The 25,415-nt window shown below is 39.2% G+C and overlaps 1 protein-coding gene across 1 annotated transcript in view; it reads left to right on the top strand.

Moving 5' to 3' along the window:
• The window catches only part of LGR5 (leucine rich repeat containing G protein-coupled receptor 5), a 146,203-nt gene that overhangs the window by 62,892 nt on the left and 57,896 nt on the right, over window positions 1-25,415 (top strand). Inside the window, exons 3-4 of the mRNA XM_006095459.3 lie at window positions 11,823-11,894; window positions 18,976-19,047. Of these exons, the coding sequence (XP_006095521.1) occupies window positions 11,823-11,894; window positions 18,976-19,047 (144 nt within the window). The remainder of the gene's footprint in view (window positions 1-11,822; window positions 11,895-18,975; window positions 19,048-25,415) is intronic.

Raw genomic sequence — 25,415 nt, 5'->3', positions numbered from 1 at the left:
TTAAACTGAGTTTCGTAATGATAGTGTGTCTGTCTATGTCAGTGATGGCGAACCATTTTGAAAAACCCTAACTTAACTCTGGTGCCGTGTCACATATAGAAATTTTTTGATATTTGCAACCATAGTAAAACAAAGACATATTTTTGATATTTATTTTATATATTTAAATGCCATTTAACAAAGAAAAATCAACAAAAAAAATGAGTTCGCGTGTCACCTCTGACACACGTGTCATAGGTTCGCCATCACTGGTCTATGTGTATATGTGAGGGAATAAAAAAGAAGGAATGAGAGAGAAAGCAACCAAGAGCTATCTACCTAGCAGGTAGGGATTGGATATCCAGGTTATTAATTCACTAGTATTACATATTGGCTATGAGAAAAATGTCATCAGAATGTCATCAGAATTTCCAGGTGTAGAATTTCATCAATTTAGCATTGCTCAACAGGTACAAAATCTTAATTAATGTTGTTCTATAATTAAGCAGCATATTTCATATAGGATTCTAACTGAACTAACAAATGACCAACCATACAGCTAGATACAGACATTTAGACATTTAGATAGCTGTCAGTGTGTGTGTGTGTGTGTGTGTGTGTGTGTGTGTGAATATGTACTTTTGTTATGACAATTAAGGCATTGTTCTGAAAGTATTCTTTCATTTAGTTTATTCTGCTCATCTCTGTGCTTTATCTCTTTATCTATTAAATAAAACTCTCACCCCAAAACTCAATTTTTAAAAATCACAGTTAATAAATCCAAGTTACCACTCTTCCCCTTACTGTTCATTTCCCAATACAGGGTGGGGTGAAAGTAAGTTTACAGTTGTTCGTATGGAAAATAATACAATCATTAACAAATAATGATACAGTAAACTCTGTTTTGCCTACTCACAACTGTAAACCTACTTTTTCCCCCATCCTGTATATCATATCCCTAGTTTAATTTATTTAACTATGTTTTAAACCCTGTAGACAGCCATGATTCATTCCTCATTCATCACTGGAACTTATCAACAGTGCCATAGTTTAAAAACTTATGGACACAGACAACAGTGTGATGATTGCCGGGGGAAGGGGCATTAAGCGAGGTGGAGGAGGGTATAGACAGATAAATGGTGATGGACGGAGGCTTGACTTGGGATGGTGAACACACAGTGCAGTGTACAGATGATGTGTTGTAGAATTCTGCACCTGAAACCTGTATAATTTTGTTAATCAGTGTCACCCAATAAATTCAATAAAAAGGGAAAAAGTAAAATTTGTTTTGAGTCTTTAAAAAAATAATAAAGTAGCCCTGGCCAGTTTGGCTCAGTGGATAGAGCGTCGGCCTGCGGACTGAAGGTTCCGTGGTTTGATTCTGGTCAGGGGCACATGCCTGGGTGGCAGGCTCGATCCTCAGTAAGGAGTGTGCAGGAGGCAGCCAATCAATGTTTCTCTCTCATTATTGATGTTTCTATCTCTCTCTCCCTCTCCCTTCCTCTCTAAAATCAATAAAGATATATTTTTTAAAATAATAATAAAGTAAAATAAAATTTTCCAAGAATCAGTAAAGCCCTAGAGGCATTCACTGCCTTAATATTTAAAAAAGAAAAATTGCATTGTAACCCTAGAGAGAGAATGACTACCTGGAGCAAATAGAATAAAAGCCAGAATAAAGAAGAAGAAGAACCATCACAGTTCATTGTCTCTTTCTCCCTCTCCTGACATTCTGGACCACTTACTACCTGTGCCACAAGTTTGGGCACATTCAGGTCTCATTTGTTATTTATTTTTTATAAATCTACAAGGTGACCAGACATGCACAGGTCAAATGTCCTGCTGGTGCGATGTGCGACGGAGAACTTAAAAAAAAAAAGCCATATCTGACTTGAGTGTGGAGGCTGCTACTGTGTAGAGGCAGAGTCCCGGACTCCTGTGCTGTTCTGACTCCCCACTTACTAGCTAATCATCCACTTGACCTCCATGGGCCTTGGGGGATAATGGTGAGAGCTGCTGCTTCCTGCCTGTGTCTTGAGATGTTTCTGAGGACCAGATGAAGTGCTGATGAAAGGACTTCGATAAACTAATTTACATATTTGGTTGTATTAGTAAAATGAAAACACTTTAAAGCCTCTTTTCCTTGTTCATGAGCTTGATTTTGCAGTAATCCCAGGTATCCAGGACGTGAAGGAAAAGCTATTTCCAACTATGAGCTTTAATAGATTTAGACAACAAATGCAGACAGTTCTTTACCCCATTTTAACATCCTGGGCAATAGTTGCATTTCTCTCCAACAGCATCCACCCAGTTCAGTTATTCAGTTCCACGAGGGCCGTTATGTTAACGTTTGCTATTTGGACACATACAAGATTCTATGCTTGGTCCATTAGAGTGAGGTGCAGATGTTGGGAGCTGTCACCAATGCTGACAGCTACCAGTTCCATTAGACTTAGGGTGGTAGTCTGATTAAACCAGAGGGAAAATGAGCCGTTGCCATTTTAAACAGTCTATGTTTTTTATTTCCAAGCGGTATTTAACAATATTCCCAGATTCTAATGCTTTTGGAATCAAGTGCTCGATTTAAGAAGGGAACATGAGAAGCTCTAGGGAGGTCAGTTTCTGAGTTACTATTGTTCCCTGACCCTGTTTGCTCATATTATGGTTGGCCTTGAAGAATCTTTATATAAATAGTAGGTATCTGTGGTTGCAGATGAAATTTGTAAGGAAAGATACCACCAAACTTCCTGAAAGCACAATCTACGCTTGCTACTTCTACTTCTCATCATGTTGCTGAAAATGGTGAGAGCTGTCCTGCCTGTCTTTTGAGATTTTTTTTCCTGAGGATTAAATGAAAGGATGATGAAAGAACTTTAGTAAACTGTAATTTACATACTGGATTGTGTTCGTAAAATGAAAACACCTTCATGCCCATGAATAACCTTCCTGCCCCTGGGCTTTGGCAATGCTCAATCTCTAGTCATCATAGGTCTGGCAATTGATTATGAATGCTGCTTCTTTGAAATTATTTTTTCTCTAGTGTTATGTCATGGAAATTGTTTTGCTTCTCTTCCAAATGCTTATCCATACAGGATACAGGCATTTAGATATCTGTGTTTGTGTATGCATGTGTGTATATATGTATGTGTGTGCATGAATATGTATGTATTTATATGTATGCATGTGTGTATGTATATAAATTTTGTAATATATACACATTTTTGTTATGATAATTAGGGCACTATTCTGAAAGTGCCCTACCTCTCTGCCTCCTCTTCTTTTTCCCTTTAGCGTTCCTTTCTTCTCCACTCCCAGCTCTTATAAAATGTAGACATTCCCCTAATTTCTGCACTTAGTTTTATTGTATCCTTTCTCAGTACTTTTCAGTTAATTCATTCAACATGTATTTATTGAGCCACTGGGAACATAAGAGTAAATAGGACTCGCCCTAGCTGGTTTGGCTCAGTGGATAGAGCATCAGCCTGTGGACTGAAGGGTCCCAGGTTCAATTCCGGTCAAGGGCACATGCCTGGGTTTTGGCTTAATCCCCAGTGTGGGGCATGCAGGAAGCAGCCGATCAATGATTCGCTCTCATCATTGATGTTTCTATGCTCTCTCCCTCTCCCTTCCTCTCTGAAATCAATAAAAATATTTTTTAAAAAAAAGAGGGAATAGGACTTAACTATGGTTCATTCATTCATTCAAGAAATGCCCACCCTGGGGGAGCTTACAGTCTAGGGGGAAACAGATAATAAGCAAGGAGACATGCACATATGATGTTTGATTGTGACAAGAATGATGAAGAACACAAACACGGGTAGGTAGAGAATAATTCACAAGGGATGACAGGAGAGAAAGTCTCTCTAAGAAGGTGACATCTAAACTGAGATCAGGAGGATGAGGACGAGTTGGTGGTCCTACGAGCAGGGGTGGAGTGGTTCTGGCAGGGGAATAATGTGAGCAGAGTCCCTGAGATAGGAAAGAATGTGGCATGTTTGTGGATCCGAAAGGAGATCCATGTGGCTGAAGCAGAGTGAGAGGGAGGGACAGTGACATGGGATAGCTTGGAGAAGAGGCCCAGAACAATCAATGTATAAGAGCAATGGGAAGCCACTGGTCAGTTGTATGCAACTTATTAAAACAATACAATTTATGATTTTTTAAAAATGTTCTGATTTCTGTATGCAAAATATATTGGGGAAATATGGAAGCAAAGAAACCCATTAGGAGGATGTAGACCAGTCAGCAGATAATTGCAGTTATTTGAGCAGGAAACCCAAAATTTGAACTATTTCTGCTATATGGATGAGCCCCCCAAATCAATATTCCTAGTTCAGATCTCTTTTGTCTTTGCCTGCTAGATAGGCCAGTAATTCTCAAAATATGGTCCCTGGACCAGCAGCCTTGTCACCATCTGTGAGCTTGTTAGAAAGGTGAATTCTGTGACACACCCCAACCTAATGAATCAGAAACTTGGAATTGAGCTCAGGAACCTGTAATCAATAAAAATATATTAAAATATGTATTTTTAAATATATATATATAAATATAGGTGTGCAGGAGGCGGCTGGTCGATGTTTCTCTCTCATCGATGTTTCTGACTCTCTATCTCTCTCCCTTTCTCTCTGTAAAAAATCAATAAAAATATATAAAAAAAAAAAAAAAAAAGAAAGGTAAATTCTGTGACACACCCCAACCTAGTGAATCAGAAACTTGGAATTGAGCTCAGGAACCTGTAATCAATAAAAATATATTAAAATATGTATTTAAATTATATATATATATCCAGGTGAGCTTTCCTCCTGCCTTTCCTGCTTTCTGATTATCCAAACTTGCGATTACTATGTCTGTCATTCTTTCTCTCCTGCCCTCTATATCAGCCAATTTCAAAGTCCTACAGCTAGTCATCCTACATTGTCTTTCCATTTGTTTACTCCATTTTATCACCACCTAGTCCAGGTTCTTATTGTCTCTTCTGGATAACTGTTAAAATCCATTAACTATCCCTGGCCTCCTGGCTTAGTGGTGAGAGTGTTAGTCTGAGTACCAAAGGGGTCGCTGGTTCGATTCCCAGTCAAGGGCACGTACCTGGGTTGCAGGTTTGATCCCTGGCCCTGGTCGGGATGTGGGAGGCAACCAATTGATGTGTCTCTCTAACATCCATGTTTCTCTCTCTTTCTCTGTCTTCCTCCCTCTTCTTTCCACTCTCTCTAAAAATCAATGGAAAGGATATCCTCGGGTGAGGATTAACAAAAAATAAAATTAAAATAAAATCCATTAACTAATCACCTCTCCTAATTAATGAGTGAATCGTTGTCTCTGGGGATGGTTAACTTATCAATATTAGATTATGTGAGGACCAGTTCAGAGTTTCCCACCTTGAATGTACATTGGAATCACCTGGAGCATTTTTAAAATTAACTAATCACCAGGGCTTATTCCCAGAGTTTCTGATTTAATGGGTCTCAGTGGGGACCAAGACATCATTTTTTAAAGTCTACAGGGTTGGGGATTTCTGAGACCCACTGGGATATATGGAAGCATCACAGCAGAGGAAGAGAGTCAGGGACTCATCAATTGATTGAACATAGGCACTGAAAGAGAACTCTGAAGGTGAGGGATGACTCTGAGTAAGGTTTTGAGATTAGATGCCAGGACACTGATAAGGCACAGTCAATAGAAACAGGAAATTCGAGGGGAACAATTGGTATTTTGAAGACAAGAGGAGGTCTGGTTCCGGATATAATAAGTGTCAGGTGCCGGCAGGACATCCAACTGCAAATGTCAATAACAGAGAGAATGTGAGTCTGGAGCATGATGAGCCTGCTCTAGAGATAAAGATGGAGAACCTCACAAAGAGGTGATTGTGGAAGGTGTTGGGGCAGATGAGGACTGTGAGAGAGGGTATGGACTCTGTTTCCCAGTGTGTTTCTCTACCCAGATTAAAACCACCTGAGCTGCTTATTTAAAAAATGTATTTTTATTCATTTCAGAGAAGAAGAGAGAGGGAGAGAGAGATAGCAACATCAACGATGAGAAGGAATCATTGATCAGCTGTCTCCTGCATGCCCCACACTGGTGATCAAGCCCGCAACCAAGTAAGTATGTGCCCTGACCTGGAATTGAACTGTGACCTCCTGGTTCATAGGTCGACACTCAACAACTGAGCCAGGCTGGGCTGCTTAGTTAAAATGCAGATTCCCAAATCCTTCCAAGAAACTCGGATTCACTAAATCTTGGTTGGGGTCTGGGGCTCAGAATTTTTTATGGTTCGTAAAGCAATGGTAATACACACTAAAATTTAAACACCACTAAACAGAGAAAAAAAGAAAGAGTGTGAGGGCAGACACTTGAGAATCATCTACTAGTATTTTTTAGAGGATGAGAACTTAAAAAGGGGCTAGCAAGAAAAAGAAAACAATCAGTCAGTGGTAAGAGCAGTAAGATTGTACGGGATCTGGAAGCCAATGGGAGAAGGACTTTGAATAAGAAGCAGTGAGCAGCCCAGCAAGCATGGCTCAGTAATTGAGCCTTGACCTATGAACCAGGAGGTCACAGTTCAACCCCAGTCAAGGGCACATGTCTAGGTTGCGGACTTGATCCCCAGTAGGGGGGGTGCAGGAGGCAGCCCATCAAAGATTCTCTCACATCATTGATGTTTCTCTCTCTCTCTCCCTCCCTCTCCCTTCCTCTCTGAAATCAATTTTTAAAAAATTGTTAAGAAGCAGTGAGCAACAGTTTTCTTATGGATAATAAATGATGCAGCTATTCATGTTCTTGTGTTATTCCTCATTTAGACCAACCCAAGCTCCAAACCAGCCTACTTTTAAGCAAAGTTATGGTTAAAAACCCAAAATTTAGAACCAAAATGCTACGTTGAACTAAATTCTCTTGTGTAAACTTTTTTATGTAAGCATGAGCAAATAACTTGACCCCTCTTAGGCTCACTTTCCCATCTGTAAAAGGGGAATAGTCAGGTCACTTTTTTAATATGATTATAATAATTAAATATCACAATGTTTATAAAGTACATAACATTGTGACTAGGACTTATGCATTGTTTAATAAAAGGTAGGCACTATTTGTATGCCCAAAAGCACTGTGCGTGGCTTTTGAAAGTGCTCAGAGAAATCAATGGATTTAAATTTGGTAAGTAATGAGGAAGGGGTGTTCTTCAGCTGCTCCTGATCTGGGTATGTAATGACTGGCAACAATCTTGGAATAGTTATGCCAGACCTGAAGCAACTGTAGCACTACCGCCAACTGTCTTTGGAAATAAGAGAAAGTGATCAATCAATCAATATTGATTCAGCTTCTTGCTCTGGGCAGGCAGTAAGATTCTTGACCTTAGAAGGCTATCATCAAATCAGGTAGAATATAAAATTAACCTTTATAGACAGCCTTGTATAAGATACATCCTACAGGAAAGTTGACTGTGGACTCGGGTAATTAAGGAAGACTTCAGAAAGGAGTTGAAAATTGAACTTTATTAGTCTTGTGGTTAAAAATACCATAGGTCATATGCCCACAAAAGGATCGCCCTTTTGTCCTGAGGAGTTCATTTATTCAATCCAGTGGGCCTTAGCCCTCAAATCTCAAAATCTGATTTTTTAATCCTATCTAATAATGAAAACAAATGGACAACTCATAAATATACTGTTTAAGAAAATGAGATTTTTGGCTGGATTTGAGCAATTAAATATGCTTAACTCACTGGTGGGCAGGGAGGGGACATAACATGGTCTTTGAAAATTATAATTTCTTGAGACATATTAGGAAAGACACTTTTTTTCCCCCAATGGGAAGGAAAACAGTTGATGGAATGTCATGGTCTTTGTATCCAAAAGGCTTCAGCAAATCTTACAAAGATGAACTCCAGAGGGCTAAACTTTAAGTACGTGGGCCCTTGTGACTAGCATGGACATCTTATAAAAGAAAACCTACCACAGGTGGGCTTGGTCAACTTCAACAATGATACATTACTGCCAGCACAGGCAAGATTAATAGATTACAGTTGACTTGAGTTCATCCTATTTGTGCCTAACTCTGATGACCCAGACACTTGGCTTCCGTATGCATAGACCCAAAGCCAAACCTGGTACATGTGATGGCCCCAGAAACAACAAGAGCACTTAATCAATTGAATAGAATCATGAATAGTCTATCTCAATTGACTATTATATTTGGTTTCATTTTTTTAACTTTATTGTCTTTTGAAAGTCCCTAATTACAATATCATTAATAACAAATTAATTTAGCATATCTAGAATATGTGCTCTCTAGGTCTTGTGCACTTTGTAAATGTTGGAAAATAAAGCAGTAACTTCTAGGAGCCAGAATGAATTTGCTAAGTAATCTGAAACATCTCCTTTTAAATCATAAGGATACCATATTCAAGTTCATTCTGCTAATTATTTAAGTAGCACTGTTGTTACATAGCTTCATGCTCCATAAGAAAAAGCTAGATTAAGTTTACAAGAAATTGGAAAGCAACCGTTTTTCATTTTACATTAAACCTTTCTGAGCTTTGATATCTTTGTCTACAAAGTGAGAATAAGAAAAACCTCTGATCTACCTCCTGGTATAAAGTGTGACAAAGTACTTTTAAAATGTTAGTGACATGCAATAAAGAAACCTTACTATTAGCAAAAAGAAAAAAGCAGGGTGGAGGGAGGAGGTGAGAGAAAAGAATAAAGATAAGCAGAACAATGAACGTGGAACAAAATCACTTTTAGGGCAGAAAAGAAACCTTAGTGGAAGAACCCTACTTCTTTTTAAATACGGAAAATGAAATCCAGGGAAGTAAAGTGACTTGTGTTAAGTCTCACAGCAAATTCATGGTGAGAAGAAAGGAAACCAAAAATGGAAAGGAAAGAAAAGCACACAAAACAACTAAGAGTTAGAAGTCAAAAGAGTTCTCCCAAGAACTGACCTGGGAGGGCTGGTAGCACTGGCCTGGCCCTCTGCTTAGCTCTGAAAATGCTGCTCTGCCTTTGGAACCTGGCCGAGGTGACCCATGTTGGACCACTATTTCTTGCTCAATAATTTTCCCAAGGGTGCCAATCAGAAAGCAGTCAGGCACCCCCTTCTGCTCTCAGTGCTCACCCCATTTTATCCACACATGCTTCTTTCTCTCCAGGCCAATGTCCAGAGAGGAGGAATCAGGGCCCACATCTGATTCATTTGCTCTTGTCCCTCTATTTTACAAAATCAAGCTAACCCTTCTCCCAACCTTCCCCCCCAAAAAACCTCTATGTTACTCTACTTTAGAGATCCAAATTAGTGTAAAGATTCAAAGAAACATACGTTCTCAAAAATATTTTCATAGGTTGTTACAGCACTAAAGCGTCTAATTACTTTTTTCATTTGAAGAATATATCTACTTAATTTTTTTTCTTTTTAATGGCAGTTAAGTCAGTAAAACTAATAATAGTGGTACAATATGTATCTTATGTATGGAGCAGGATCTTGTTCATATGATAGAAAAATTTCTTCTTATGAATTTGTATCTCACTGTAGAAATGAAGATAATGAAAGAGATATCCCCATGAAATAATTTTAGAAACAGAGAGAAAAACAGCTTCTCAGCCAATTTGGTTATAGGTCTCTAGGGTCGGAATGCAGTAGCCCAGAGATTTGTTGTTTCAAATTGTCACAGGAAAGATTTGTGTGCAGATCTCGCTGTTTGTGTATTCATCTGAAAGTCTCTTTTTCCTATAGTTTAAAATTACTAAAACCATCCCTCGTGGCAAAGAAATAAGAGGGGAAGGAGGCAATGATTTCCTTAAATTGTTGTTTTTGTCAATGAGATGGATCTTCCATCGGCCCAGCAAGTAGCCAATAACACATCATAAATTCCTTTGCTTTAAGACAAACTCCCCCGATAACACAGGTCAGTGGTTCCCAAATTAGTTCTGAACACAGACGTAGGATTCTCAAAGTCTATGCCCAGAAAAGAAAAACAATTCGCGTGAAGTGAGTTATGTTTCAGGAAATGTAACGGGAAGGTTTTTACCCTAACAGTAATTTAAACTAATAAAATAAATAAATACATCCTTTTTTCTCTCTCTTTTTCCTTTCCAAAGTCAAGGTCTCAGAAACCATCAAGCTGCTTGATACCGTAAGCAGCAGTAAGAGTGAAGGCCCATCTCAAGGCTCTGTTCTAGAACTCAGAGATGTGCTACCGAAGTCAAGGCTGTGAACAGGAGAGTTAGGGACATTTTCGCTGTCCCTGAACAGCTACTAGTCCGTTTAGTCTGATCAGTTAAGCCATCTGTGATCGCCAACCAAGTCTGAGCCTTTCTGTGACAATGAACAACTCTTGGACTAGTATGTCACGGTCATACACAATTCATTACTCCAGTATTGTGTATAGTACTTGGGATAACCGATCAAATGCATGTGGCTTGTCTATAATGTACCCATAAATATAAAATGTTATTATTTTTTGACGGCCTACATTTCCCCTTGGTGCTGGTGGTTTGTCGGTTGGATTTTTCTTTCTTCCACATCAAGTCCCACCCTTCTCACCTCCTCCACCACAGCTGTGCTGCACCAGCATCTCCGTGTGAACTCCCTTTGTGTCTGTTTCCACTCTTCCTCTATTCTCCCCTCTACAAAGCTCCCGTCTTTGTAAAGTATGATTATCTAACCGCTATGCTGTACACCTGAAACTAATACAGAATAATATTGAATGTGAACTGTAATAGAAAATTAAAATAAATGCTAAAATTTTTTAAATAAACAAGAAAGAAAAGGTCCCATCAGAAGGACCCTTTTATATCTTTTTATTTATTTACTAGAGGCCCGGTGCATGAAATTTGTGCACTGGGGGGTGGGGGTGTTCCTCAGCCTGGCCTGCACCCTCTCCAGTCCAGGAGCACTCAGGGGATGTCTAACTGGTGGCTTAGGCCCGCTCCCCACGAATACTTAGCACTGCTGTGGAGGCAGGAGAGGCTCCCGCCATGGCTGCTGCATTCACCAACCATGAGCATCTGCCCCCTGGTGGTCAGTGTGCATCATAGCAACCAGTCATTTTGCTGTTTGGTCAATTTGCATATTACCCTTTTATTATATAGGATTTATTTATTTAATTTAAATTCTTTATTTTTTAAAGTATTACATATGTCTCCTTTTTTCCCCATTGACCTCTCCCTGGCCACTCTGGGGTTCTGGCTGGTATGGCTCAGTTGGTTAGAGCATTGTCCCATACACCAGAAGGATATTTTTTAAACACAGATCTGATCACACCCCTCCCCTCTCCAGGCCCTTACTGTGGCCTCCACAGCCTTGCATGGACTGGCTCTGGACACCTCCCCAGCTTCACCCCATCATTCTCCCGCTTGGTCACTTCACTCCAGCCATGCTGGCCTCCTTGCATTTTCCGAACTATACCAGGCACACTCCCACCTCAGGGCTTTTGTGATGCTTGGCGCAGACCTCTGCTGAAATGCACTCATAGCAGAGCTCTCTCCACCATCTTACCTGTAATAATAAGCCCATCACCCTGGCAACTGTCCCCCACTGCTCTCTATCGCTTTGCCTAGCTTTTGTATTAAAAAAAAATGTTAAAGGAGAGTTATATACAGTGTAGGTAAGCTATTAAATGACTTCTGTAAAATAGGTAATTTATTATATTTCTTCTTAGGCACTTCTTTTGCCAGCTTTTTTATTAGAAATTTACAGAAAATTTTCACAAACTATAACAAAACAAGTTTTTTTTTACTATTGTTTTTGGCATTTGTGGTTTGAACATAATTGTATTGTGTGTTTTTTAAAAACTAAATGAATTCCACATGAAGAGAACTGTGCTCACTCTCTCTCCTTTCCCTTCAAACCCACAGACGTCTTGCCGGAAACGCTTTGACATACATTCCCAAGGGAGCCTTTGCAGGCCTCTACAGTCTTAAAGTTCTGTAAGTAAACCAGGTGTGACCTGGTACATTTCTGACTTTAGCAGCAAGTGAATGCTAATTAACTTGTAAAGACTGAGTTCCTCAAATAACCTATTTGGAGCATTTGGGATAATTCATCTAAATTCAAGTCTGCCTTCATTAGTACCCCATACAGCAATATTATACCTGGCTGGATTTGTGTGAAAAAAATTCACCTCTCTTTTTCTAACTTTAATATCTAAAATTGTTTGCCTCTAAATAACCAACTTATCAACTCAAACTTTTAAAAAAGTATTTCATTTCCTTTTGTGTTATGAAGTTGGCAAGATTTCTTGAATCATTTTGATCACCAAGTGAATAAATCACCGTGATGCTAACATAATGAGATCACATCTTCAAACCGTTTGCAAAGTTTGTTTCCTTATGATTAAAGATCTGCTTTAAAAAATCAAGTTTGTTACAATTGTGAATAGATGTGAAAAAGCCTAGTGATTATAGATACAATGAGTAACTATTTGATAAATATTAATTCATTGAGACTTGTAAAAGTGGGTTTTCATATTATTTAATGTCCAACTTCCCAATTTGTTTATCAGAAGACTCATTATTATTGACTACCTCCTTGTTCTAGTACCCATTGTTTAATTTTCTTTCAGTTTATTCTGTGTAGGGGGGAAAAGCACCTACGTAGAGAAAATAGGTAACTCAAATTGAAAGTCATAATAGAAAAATTTTATCTCAGAGAAAATACCCTGATTTTATTTTCTTTCTTTGAGATAAAAGTTATAAACAATAAAAGGGCATTTGATATATTCCTGCTTAACAGAAATTGCATTTTATTCACCTCAGAGATACATAGGCTATTTAAAAAGTAATTTAGTTTAAATATATTTGTTAAATATTAGTTAAAGGTCAAATTCAACAGCAGAACCATTTTTGGTCTGCTTAGATGATTGGGTTTCGTCCCCTCAGCTTTGAATTATTTTTGCTATGAGGCAGAAGTATTTTTAAATTGTCACATTGCCAAATGCTAATGTTAATTCATTATGTGGTAGGATTCTGAGTTATAGCATCAACTTCAGTACACCTATGTCTCCATGAACACAGCAAAATATTTGGAACCCTTCTAAATACATCACATAAATCAAGTTTGGATAAGATAAATAAGGGAATATATTTCCTTTGTTGACCTATGTACCATTAAGCATTTTGGATATTTGTTAAATTGATTATATTGGAACCGATCATCTGAATTCACTTAACAAAATGTAAATCAGATATACTGAGCTAGAGTGTATGTGTGTCTGCATATCTGTGTCTGCGTGTAAAATGTATCATCAGCCATCATAATTATATGTAAATTGTGATTATATAATATTAATACATATAAATATCTAATAAGAATATCTATGAATTAGATATACACTAGATATGATAATTAGATAGAATTATAATTTTACATTTTTGCATTTTCATATTTGAATTACTTAAGTTTAGTATGAATCTTTTGATAACATTTTTTAATTTTCTAATTATATATTTCTAATTTTATCATACTGCACTAAATGTCCATGAAACTGGAGATGTTGTCTGTCTTGGCTACTGGTCTATCCCCAGCTTCTAGAACATGCCTGAATCATAGTAGACACTCAAGAAATACTGGCCGAATAAATGATCCAGATTGATGATACAGAGAGGACAGGGGTTTCTAGACTTGTCAGCTCTTCTTCATTTTGTATGATGTAGACCTAATGCTCTATGTCTATTAATGGATTATCAGTTGCATTCTCAACAATGTGGGCTTCTTCCTGTCAGCAGGTTTTATTTACCCAGAATACTTTTGACATCTTTGCTGCTTCTTACAGTGTATTTGCCTAAACACTTCAGAGAGCATTGGATTAATCTGACTTAAAAATGAAAATCACAGGTTATCTCTCATGCTTGTCATTTTTATATGTACCTCTTCTACCAGAATGGAATGTGGTGTTTAGTTAGACTCTCTCATCTATCCTCTCCTAACTAATCAATGTCTCCTGTCTTCTACACAGTCAGGGCCTCAGCAAAGCCTGGTAAGTGTGAGACTCAAAGTGGCATTAAATGCATTACTGCTGCAAATACAATGCTCCATAAGTGTGGTCATGCCCTGAAGAGCTTATAATCTAGTGGTAGATTGTGGGATCAAGACAAATAGATCACCTGTAATTCTTTTTTTTTCCACCTATAATTCTTAAAGTGTGTCTAGAACTGTGTGTAGGGCACTGTGGAACTACAGAGCTTGAGAAGAATTTAGTCCCATCTGATGGTTAAGGTTCAGCTTCCTAGGAAATATGTTTCCCCAAAGAGATGACCTAGGATCTGAATCTTGAGAGGACAATATTCACAGAGACACAGTGGCAAGAAGTACCTGGCATATGCAGGCAGCCCAAGCAGGTTGGGGCTCAGGCATTTAAGAGGAGGTGGAGAGTATTTGGAAAAGAGCCTGGAGAAGTAGAAAGAGTCCTGGTCACAGGAATCCCATATCTTCTGTCAAAAAAGCATGGACATTATTATGTTGTAAGCATAATGAGGAGCAAAGGAAGAGATGTAAGCAAGGGAGTGGCATGTTCAGACTGTTCAGTTTAGCTAGATCACTGTCAAGGTGAGGAGGATTCAAGAGGAGCAAGACTCCTGCCAGGAATTGTATGCACTCTTCCCTTTGCTTTGCTACTTAAGGATTAATATCTAAGGAGCAAATTCAATTGTCAAATATTTTGAAAGTATCTCAGTGTTAAAGCAATGGTTCCCAACCACAGTGGTTCTTCCCGCCATAGAGTGCTTTGGAAATTTGTGAGGGTGTCTTGTTTTTCCAGATGGTATACTTGTAGTAAGCTGTCCTGTGATGTGCAGCACAGCCCAGCATAAAGATTCTACCTACCACATACCTGACTGTTCCTCCACACCAAATGTAAATCAAGAATACTTTCATACCTAATAATACTGAAAGGTTTTTCAAGAAGTTCTGATAAGACTAATACTTTGTACAGGAAAAATTACATGGAATAAATATATTCTCTCAAAATTATTGAATAATTAATTCAGCTTTTGTATCCTGTCTGTTCTAGGTATTATATGATTTCTAACACATATTTAGTTAAAAACACTGTTAGTGCAGTAGAACAAGTACCCCAAACACCACAAAACAATTAAAGATATATAACCATGACAATGTAAAACTTCTTCTTACAAACAATTATCATTAAATAGCAGGGAAACATGAAACAGAGACCTCACCCTCATGGAAACTCTCAATTGTTTTATAAAGTCCAAAAATCATAAGAAGAAAGAAATAACTGATTGCACTGTAGCATGGTAAGAAAGATAATATAAAAGTAATATTTGTCTGGGACCCTGACCAATATAAGGAGGGCATATGGTAAAAGAAGAAAAAGATACTATCAATGCAATCCATTGAAATGCACAATGAAGACAGCAACAGCCGTCCTTGGCTGGGATTGTTTTATATCCAAACTTGTTACTATGAGCTCTAGAAGATCACTAATGCTTAAGATTATTAACCCTGTAACTATTGACCTTCATAAAAAGTCAGTTATTGGTTCTGTATTCCAAAATACCCAGTCCAGTGGGATTCTGAACCAGGCTGTCCTCAACAAAGGTACATTGTCTTATGTAGGCCATTCAGTCAAAGAATGACTCATTTCCTGCCACCCACTACCAGAACCAAAGCCACGTAGAGGGGATGGGTAAAACTAACCACAGAAAGGTCACAATTACCCAAACTGTTCTCATTCCCACATAGGCCCAGAATAGAGCCTTAATAGCTACTTGATACCTAAACACAGGACAATTAGGTAGAGGGAATACCTAAGGACCAAGCCATCGATTGTTACAAAGTCCCCGTTCGACATATTATCTCATCTCCCTCTGATTCACTCACTGTTCATATTCTTATTTAGTCCTGTTGGCAAAAAAGATAACCAAAATATTGTGCTGCTGAGTAGCATGGGGATGTTGTATGGAGTAGTGAGTATTTTAAAGCTCCTCGGGGAAAGAAATTAAGAAACTATGAAGTCATCCTTTGTCTCTAGAGAAAGTGTTTCATTTTCTTTTCTTCCCCATATGTGAGTGAAAAAAAGAATGAGGTTAGAAGTGGCTAAACCCATATTCTGTTCATGCACATTCTGCTTATATTCAATATATTCAATAAAAGAGCATTTGCAAAAGAAATCAGCAGTCGTGTTGGGAATGCTTTCTGTTTTAATTGCACTCCATGGTGCTGTAAACCCTTTAATTGTTTCTTCTCCCTCTGGAATATCTTAAACAAAAATAGAATTTTCTAATTAACTCACTGGAGACTTATAAGGATGTAATGGAGATAACTTGCTCTTGTTTTGTCATTTGAAAGTAATTAAGCAGAAGTTCTTTATTTAGGGAAAGATCAGGATTTAAATTGTGGGGTTTTTAAATTATATTTTTGGTGTTTCACTGGTAGAAGTAGTTGAAAAATTAAATTGTTGGGAGGTAAGTCAAGAGTAGCTTTAAAAGTTATCATTAATAAAGCTTGTTAAATTCCATTTTCTGAGGCCAGGAATATAAAGTTACTGAGAAAGTTTGCAACTATTCAACGAAGGAAAACCATCTAAATATCTCCTGTCCTCTACTCCAATTTTACGATATTTTAGGAAGACCACATTTTAATAGTTTCACTTTTTGGTTAGCAAAGCATAGGAGAACAATTAATATACACTTTGTACCAGTAATATACGACCTACAAAGTTTAGACATTGATGATCATGTATCTTATCATGATTAATCACTCAACAATTAATGACTTAGAAAACATTTCTATGAAATTAAAATTATATACCATATTTAAACTGCTTGGAAAAGTGTAAAATAACATAGAAATGTGAGCTTTTAATGTTCAGGTAAATTATGCAGCATACAGAATTCAACCTACAATTTTTGGGACTCCCAAACTGGTCAGTGAAGTGTGAGATCTCCCTAAAACTTGACTTTGTCTGTAAAGAATTAACATATTTTTTGAGACTCTTGATTTATGAAATGTTAGTTGAATTCAAGTTTAACATAATGAAATTATTTGAGTAAAATTTTGGAATACAAGTAACACAAGTATATTCCTTAGAAAACAGAATCTCAGTCATGGTGAGAAAAGCATAAATTGTATGACCTCCAAATACCTTTCACATCTTATTTGTATATGAATTTGTATTTGCATATATGAAAGTATAATAAACACCTTTAAATTTTAATCATCAAACACCTTGTTAATCAGATGTTATTCTATTCCCATTATACAGATGAAAAATCAAGGGTCAGTTAGGTTGAATGATTTGCTTCCCAAAACTTAAACCTTAGGGCTTATCTCCAAGCTCAGTGTAGCCTCAAGTTCATCTGAAAATATTATATCAGAAATACTTAGCATAGCATAGGGTGGGTCTCAGTCTGTGGTGCCTTGCCCAGAGCACAGACATCAGTGCAAATTCTCTGGTCCCGACCCCAACCTAATGAACTGAAAACTTTGGGGGTGGGGCCAGCAGACTATGACTTAGCAAGCCTTTCAGTGGATTCTGCTGAACCCTAAAGTTTGAGAACCAACCTCTGGCACAGGTTTTGTTGTTGTAGCTATTGTTGCTGCTGATTTTGTTTTCTCAATTAAAATGTCGCAGTCAGTACCATCTCACTGTATTGTTAGTTTTGAGAAGGGGTTCATCAATTCATACAAAAGGGCCAACGTTTATCGAATGCTTACTATGCGGCAGGTATTGTTCTATGTACTTTCACTCATTGGATGGTCACAATGACCTTGCGGGGGAGTATAATTACTGGTCACTGAGACATGGAGAGATTGGGTGATTTGGCTCAGACCACACGGCTAGTGGCAGGGAAGAGGTATTCAAATTCAAGAACCCGTGCTCTTCACCACACCTTAATCATACCAGACACCATTCAACTTGAGAATTTGTACATTCAGCAAATATCCCTCAAGAATTAGACATACAGGGAGCTGAATCCCAGTTAGTCATCTAATGAAAAGAAACTTCAATTGTGGTGATGAGGGAACCAGGCAAATTGTTTCTGAAATCCAAATATAAGTTTGTTACCTAATAAGCAGAAAATTTTCTGTAAAATGTCTACTCTCCTAAAACAGTCTTCTGCCTCTGGCTTACATGGACCATGCAATACTCAGAGGGATGGGAGTGGTAGCAAAATATAAGGAATCTAATGGGAATTTTTCCATGCTATTTTCCCATTTGCAATAGTATGTTTTTATCTCATTGTTTCCATTCTGTAGTCCCTGTGTTCTGAAAAGAATTGTTGAACCTAGGTGAGCAAAAATGCAACTACTTCACAAAAAGAATGTAATTTATATCAAAATATGACCATGAGCAAGAAAAGATATCTTTAATAGACTCCTATGATATCCTTATTTTCATTTTGTCTAATCTATATAGTCACCACAGTGATCCTTTAAAAACAAGTACGATCACATCATTTCCCACTTAAACCCTTCAACGAGAATTTCTCATCACATTTAAAATAAAGCTTTACTATGGCCCGAAAGTGCTCCATGAGATGGCCTCAGGTTCTCTCACCCAATCTCTTCCTCTCACTCATTCCTCCTCGGTCACAATTGATCCTTTGCTGCTCCTTTAACAAGTCAAGCAAGCTCCAACCTCAGGACCTTTGCACTTGCTCTTCCCAGTTCCTCAGTAGCTCCTCCCAGATATTCACATGATCTGCTCCCTGACTCCATTCTGGTCTCTACTCAAATATCAGCTCCTAAGAGAGACCTTCCATGACCTTTAAAATAAAAATCTCACTCTTTGTTACTATCTATCCCAAATCTATGTTTTGTTTTATATTCGTAGTACTTATCACTTGGCTCATAGGGTGAAATTCATTACTTTTAATTACCTGTCACTTCCCACTGGAGTTTAAGCTCCCCAGGGGCCAAGGGTTTGTCTGATGTTCTGCTGTTTCCCTGACATCTAGAACAGTGCCTGACACAGCTATGGCCAGTTATGGTTAATTATTGTTGACTTTCTTTAATTTTTTTTTCTTTATTTGTTTTAATGTGCAGTATGCTGCAGAATAACCATCTAAGGCAGGTACCCACAGAAGCGCTGCAGAATTTGCGGAGCCTTCAATCCCTGTAAGTATCTTTGAAATTGCAAAATGTCCTCAGGATCAATTTGGGAAGGAGCATTGAAATGTCCAGGTGACCACTTCAGTAAATTCCTTGGTTGGAGGTCCTACCTAAATAAGTTGGGAAAGAGAGTTTCCATTAGAGCAGCAGTTCTTTGCTTCCTCATTAAACAATATGTGTGGGAGGGACTCGTGTTGGATTTGGGGGTTTCAGGGCAGAGGCTTAATCATAACACCTCCAGCCAAAGCCTCTTATATACAATACACTGGTATCTCAGGACAAAACATATACTTCCAGGATCTTTTCCTACATTCCCCTGTAATTTGAAATTTCTGATTTTGAATCAGGAATGTTACTTTCTCCTTTTTTTTTTTTACATATATTTTTATTGATTTCAGAGAGAAAGGGAGAGGGAGAGAGAGATAGAAACGTCAATGATGAGAGAGTCATTGATCTGCTGCCTCCTGCACGCCCCTATTGGGGATCTTGCTGCAACCCAGACATGTGCCCTGACCAGGAACCAAAGAGTGACCTCTTGGTTCATAGGTCAACACTCAACCACTGAGCCACACCAGCAGGGCTATTTTCTCCTTTTATCTGGAAAAATGGGTGTCACAATCCAGACACCTTGGCATCTTCAATTTATTCTGTTTTTAGATGAGCTGAGCTGCCTTGTAATGAAATTTGCTGAGTCAAATAAAGACTTAATTTTTTTAAGTTTTGTATGTACATCAGGGGTTCTCAAATCAATAAGCTAAGCTCTAATAGTCTATTTTAAAGTCTTACTGCACAGGTCTACAAACCAGGAGCTTCCCCATCACCACACACAGACACAAGCAATCCCACACACACACCTCAGATTCACACATCATACAGACAGGCACAAACACACACACCACACACAGACACATAAACACAAACATACATAGCAGTGGTGGTGGTGTTTCCTACTGTGCATCCACAACTTTTCCATCAGGACTTTCCACCCTCCAATAAAATAAAATCTCTGAATAAATAAAAATTAGCTATCAGACGTGTTGGAGCTTGGATTGTAAGCAGTTGTTGACAGTAATTAGTTGCCAAGACTATGCCACGAGTACTTATTTGGTCAGTAAATCTTTAACTCATCAGCATGCGTAAGTGTTTACAATATATTGCATGATCTCCAGTATACACGTGTGTGATATATGTTCTCATCTGACTCACACTGGAGGTCCCCCTCTGTCAAACAAAATATGGCTTCTGGTCTACAATGATGAGGGAGATAAATGCATAAGAAAGGCAAATAAATATTGCAGATTCTAGTTGAAAATCACTGTAAAAAGCCCACCAGTTAATCATTACCCGCAGTGTGCTTAATGCCTTTTGTTGAGGTGACACGAAAGAAGGAGGAACGTGAGATTTGGAGATGATACTTTCCTCCTTTGATCTTTTTTTTTTTTTTAATGAAAGCAAATCTGGGCTTGAGACCATTTCAAGCTTTTCACTGCAGTCAAACAAAGTGACTTCCTAGGTTTTCACCATCCTATAGATAAACAAGCCCACAAGGGCGCCTTTGTGGCCTGGGACAGGTCTGCGGCATTTTCAGGAGCTCCTTAATGACATAACAGTATCGCTCCTCCTTTGTTGCACGAGCCTTTTCCTGAAGGGAAGAAGCAGTCAGAGAAGCAAGCCGCTCTCCAGTGGGTTGTCTGTGTAAGGGCACGGGGTCCCGTGGCTGGATTGAAAGCGAGATAATGGCGGTGGCCAATAGGAACTTTAAACAGCTGTGAGGCAGGCAGAAGATAGAAGGATAAGAGTGTGTAACCAAAAGCCACTATCAGCTGAAAGAAGATCACAACCAGAACACACACAGAAGTGAACTCTTTGAGAAAGAGAAAACCATGAATCTTTTGTTCACTCCAACTGGGTGGTGCCTCTCTGATAAAGGTGTTCAGATTTAGTTTCTTACTGTCTAGATATTTACTATTCACCAGGTGTCTCTTGCATTTGGTTTCTGGTTCGCAAAAACAATTGCCTTTGAAACTTTATAAGTATGTGTTCCCTGTAAAAAAGAAGAAAAAAAGGCAGGGGTTAACTTTCTAGTACGACGCTGATCACATCCAACAGAGGCATCTGGATAGACACTCGGCCCTGGTACTCACTGGACTGTATCGGCTGGTTATGTCATGCTCGTCTGGGGTCCCTTCGCCTGGCGCAGACAGACCCTTGTGAGGTGCTAAATGTTGGCCATTTGCGCTGCCATGCCACTTTTTCTCACTTACATTTCTTTGTGCTGCTTTGATACAAGAGTTAAGACTTGACCCAAAAAAAAAGCAAAGACTTAACCACCAAGTACACAGATGCCGAATTGTACCAACCGAAGGAGCCCCCTACCCGGTTTGCAAGTTTGGGCAACAGTGAGCCCCTTTAAAATTTTACTATTGCCCCAGAATCAAGGTATTCAATAGTATTTCTCCTGCTTCCTTTAAGCATTGGTTTTGAATCTAATGGTCATTCCAAACATGCATTCCGTATCCATTCTGCATTCATTTGCCGTGCCATCCCTGAGCCTCCGTGCGACGTCTGCGTCAGGATGAGTAACGGGGCGAGAGCAGCCTCATCCGGGCTGCCAACACCAGGGAGACCTCCATGCAGTTCCTGAGAGGCCTGCGGCAACCCTTCGACCTTCACCCTTTACCCAATGGTTCCTCTTTTGTTCTCTCTCTTGAATGCACTTTATCATTCTTGATATTTTTATTTTCTTTTTATTATACATGCACTCTCCAAGGAGCACGGGGCTGTGGCGGCAGCACCCTGAATACTTGCCTGGCTCTGTAACTTCTAGGGGGGCTTCTCAGCCCTGGAAGAATCATCCAGGCTGCACCCCAAAACGATTTAACCCGAATGTTAGTGTTTTCTAACTGGTTTCATTACATAGTGAAGAGCTTCTTAAGTGAAGACCGGGAGAATGAGTGTCCTGCAGCATTCTTTCAGATGATATGTAGATATTCTCCGGAACTCTTCTTAAACATGAAATAATAAGAAAATCCATACTTTGCATTCCAGTGTGAATTACAAATGTACGTGGACTATGACGTAAAAGTCAGGGTTGCCTTGTTTGTAATTACGTGAAACAGCTCACCTCTGCCTATTAACTCTACTGACAACCTGGGCAGGTGATGTTCAGAGGCCGCCTGCTGCCTGACCCTGGTATTCAAATGCGGTCCAGCAGCAGCGGCACCTCCTAAGATATGCAGAACCTTGGGCCTCGTCTCTGTCTCACTTAGTTAGCAGCTTTGCTTTAACGATATTCTCGGGTGATTTGTGTGGCCAATGTATTTGAGAAACCAATGTTTTTTAGTGTTCTGTGCTACTAACAAAGTGGCCTAACAAACCAAAACTGCTTGAGGACTACTGACACAGGTCACTGGTATACTTTGCTCCACTCCTATGGACTTGGCTTCATTGAGGAAAGTTTAAGAAACTTGATATATTGAAATTGGTAGCACTGAGGTGAGGAAGAAACAGATTGGACTCGTGTTTCAAGAGATGTAATTTTCCATTTATTCTGCATAAACAAAAGACATTTTTGCTTTGTTCATAATGAAAACAGATAGGTACATTCATGTTCTTTTAACTCTCTCGTGATGCTTACAAATTGCTCAGCTAAAGAATAAGAGGGCAAGTCCATGCGCTAGAGCCTCATGGCCCGGGGCCGGCCCCTGTACAATGTGCACATTTGGCTTCTGACTGGTCATGATTGCCCAGACACCAATTGGATTTTTTGTAATGTAATCAAACATAACTTAATTTCCTTTCTGTTTTCTGGAAAGGAATCGGAAATGTAATCACAATTCACAGCGAGTTGTATTTCACCAACAAACGTTTCACGTTATAGTCATTTCAAGACTAGGGTCAGATTACAGTGATTTGATGGAAATTCAAAACTTAACCCTCCCATACCCTCACACCTTGTATTAATAGTTAAGAAATTGATCTATTTAAAAAAAATCTTTGCTTCATTTGCATAGTGGTTAATGATGTTCAAGCATGTCATTAGCGAAGCATGAGATGATCAAAGGAAATGACGTATCCCGTTCATCAGAGAATGATTTAATACATGTCGGGTTTTATTCCAAGTCTACACGGCCAAAGCTAACTGGAGAGTATGCACAATCACAAAAATAATAGTTTGGTAAATAGAAAATGAAAGGAGAATGAGACATATCTTTAGTACTATCTCTATTCTCCAAATAGCTAATATTCACCCTCAGACTATATTCTAAAATCTAAGAGGAATGTGTAATTCCTGCCTGGAACGTGATCTGCCGAGGCTGCTTATTGTGATCCCATTTCAGGACGACAGACCCCACCCATGGACCCTGCAAAATGCCAGTTAGTTCACCCAGACTCTTCATAGTAGGGTAATGCGGATAATAGTCAAAAAAGACAGTAAGCAAGAGGAATGGGTGACGAGGCAGTGGGACCCACAGGGCTGAGTAGAAAGGAGGCAAGCCTAGAACCAGCAGCCGCTTTCTTCTGTTAATACCCAGGAGCCTATTGGGTTTCCGAGGATAACGAATGGGAAGGAAGTAACACAAGACAAAGAGGTGTGAGCAGACAGAGAGCAAGGTGAGGTAGCCAAGAGGATAAGATTAAAGGATCAAAGGGGTTTAAAAAAAAAAAAGTAATGGTTTTAGTATTAGTGACATTATTCCTTCCACTAAAATACTCTCCAGAAAGAGAAATTACAAGCCTACTTAATAAAAACATACCATGGTTTTTATTTATTTTGTTTTATCACAAAAGCGCCAGCATATTTTGTGGGATGAAGGTGGACTTGGAAGTTCTAGGGGTCGAGGGTTTTGTCTATTACACCGAGAGTTCGCTTCATGGAACCAAGCACAAACCACCCAATGAATGGTGATGAGGAAGGGAAGTTTTGCCTTGTCCCCCCACCTCATTTGAACATCAGAATATAATTATTTTCAGAGACAAAGTCCGTTCTATGCAATGCTTACAAGAGCTCACATTAGAGCGTTGTCCTCCGAATCATATTGGGGGGAGGGGGGGCGGGCGGGATGGGAATACTTCATGTAAGGCCTCATGCGTGCAAGCTCCTTACATCAAGTTGTCTGCCAGAGCTCTGACAAATCACATACATGACAGTCTTACCGGATAGACAAATACCTAAAAGGGAACATGGATGTTGTGGAATGAGAAGTAACATAAACTTCTTTTAGCCTCATCAGGTGGAATGAAGGTTGACTTTGGAAAGTAAATTAAACTCTTTGGGGAACCTACGGGGTGACTGCTATGGGAAGGCAAATCATGAAAGGGCAGCATTTCCCCCCTTTCAGGACAGATGAGGTCTGTAATGAACTGTGAAAAGACACATCAAAAAGCAGCAGAGAATGGGAACATTGCAAAAACAAAATCAGAATGTGGAGCTTATTAAACGCCATGGCTATGAAAGCAGCAGCCACCAGTATTTACTAAGCACTTTTACCTGCATCATCCCCTTTCATCCTCGCAGAAACCTTAGTGATGAGGAAGCGAAAAACTCAGAGAGATTACTTGACCTTCTCAAGGTCGTGTGGCTTGTGATGGAGTCAGGCTAATGAGTCTGGAATAAGAGTTCTGGTCTTTCTGACTCCAAGATCTGCCATTTCCCACCACACTCTCTTGCCTCCCTCAGGGAGCCCCTTGCAGAGAACAGGCACTACAGCCTGGGAAAGGAAGGAGCTTGACAGAAACACGTGCCACTCCAGACATGCTTGAAGGGTTACAAAAAGAAAGAACAGTTGTAATGCTGCAGGACAGAAATGAAGACATTGAAGAAGAAAAGGCAACAATATTTTTATAGTGTGGCCAGACATTTATTTAGTGTTTCCTTATGTATTTAGTTGTCTGATCCCTCATTTCCTGTGAGGTGGAACTTGACTCCACTTTCCTGATGAAGAAACTGCAGGTGAGAAAGGGTATCTTTTCTCTATTGCAAAGGTAAAAGTGGATTAGACAAAGACAAGAGGGACAGGCATTCCAGACAGAGGGAACTCTAGGTGCAAAATCTTATAGTGGGGTAGGGGCGGGGGTGGGGGATGGGAAAAGTTGGCACATCAGGAAACAGAAGGAAGGTCAGTGTAGCTGAATCAGGAAGAGTGAGGTGGAGAGAAGTGAAAAAAGAGCCTAGCGAGGCAGGTGGAGTCCAGTTCCTTTGAAAGCCATTAGGAACACGTCAAGACTTTTTGTCTTTATTGTCAAAGCAATGGGAATCCACTGGAGGATTTTAGGCAGGAAAGGGCACGGGCAGATCTGAAATTGTCTAGGAGAGAAAGGAAATCTTTGTCAGGTTGGGGGCAATGGAGATGTAGAAAGGGAGATGGATTTGA

Source organism: Myotis lucifugus, unplaced genomic scaffold (assembly GCF_000147115.1).
Source record: "Myotis lucifugus unplaced genomic scaffold, Myoluc2.0 scaffold_156, whole genome shotgun sequence".
NCBI classification, from domain to species: domain Eukaryota; kingdom Metazoa; phylum Chordata; class Mammalia; order Chiroptera; family Vespertilionidae; genus Myotis; species Myotis lucifugus.
The sequence above is the reverse complement of the archived record's forward strand: the minus strand, read 5'-3'. Positions and strand labels throughout refer to the sequence as shown.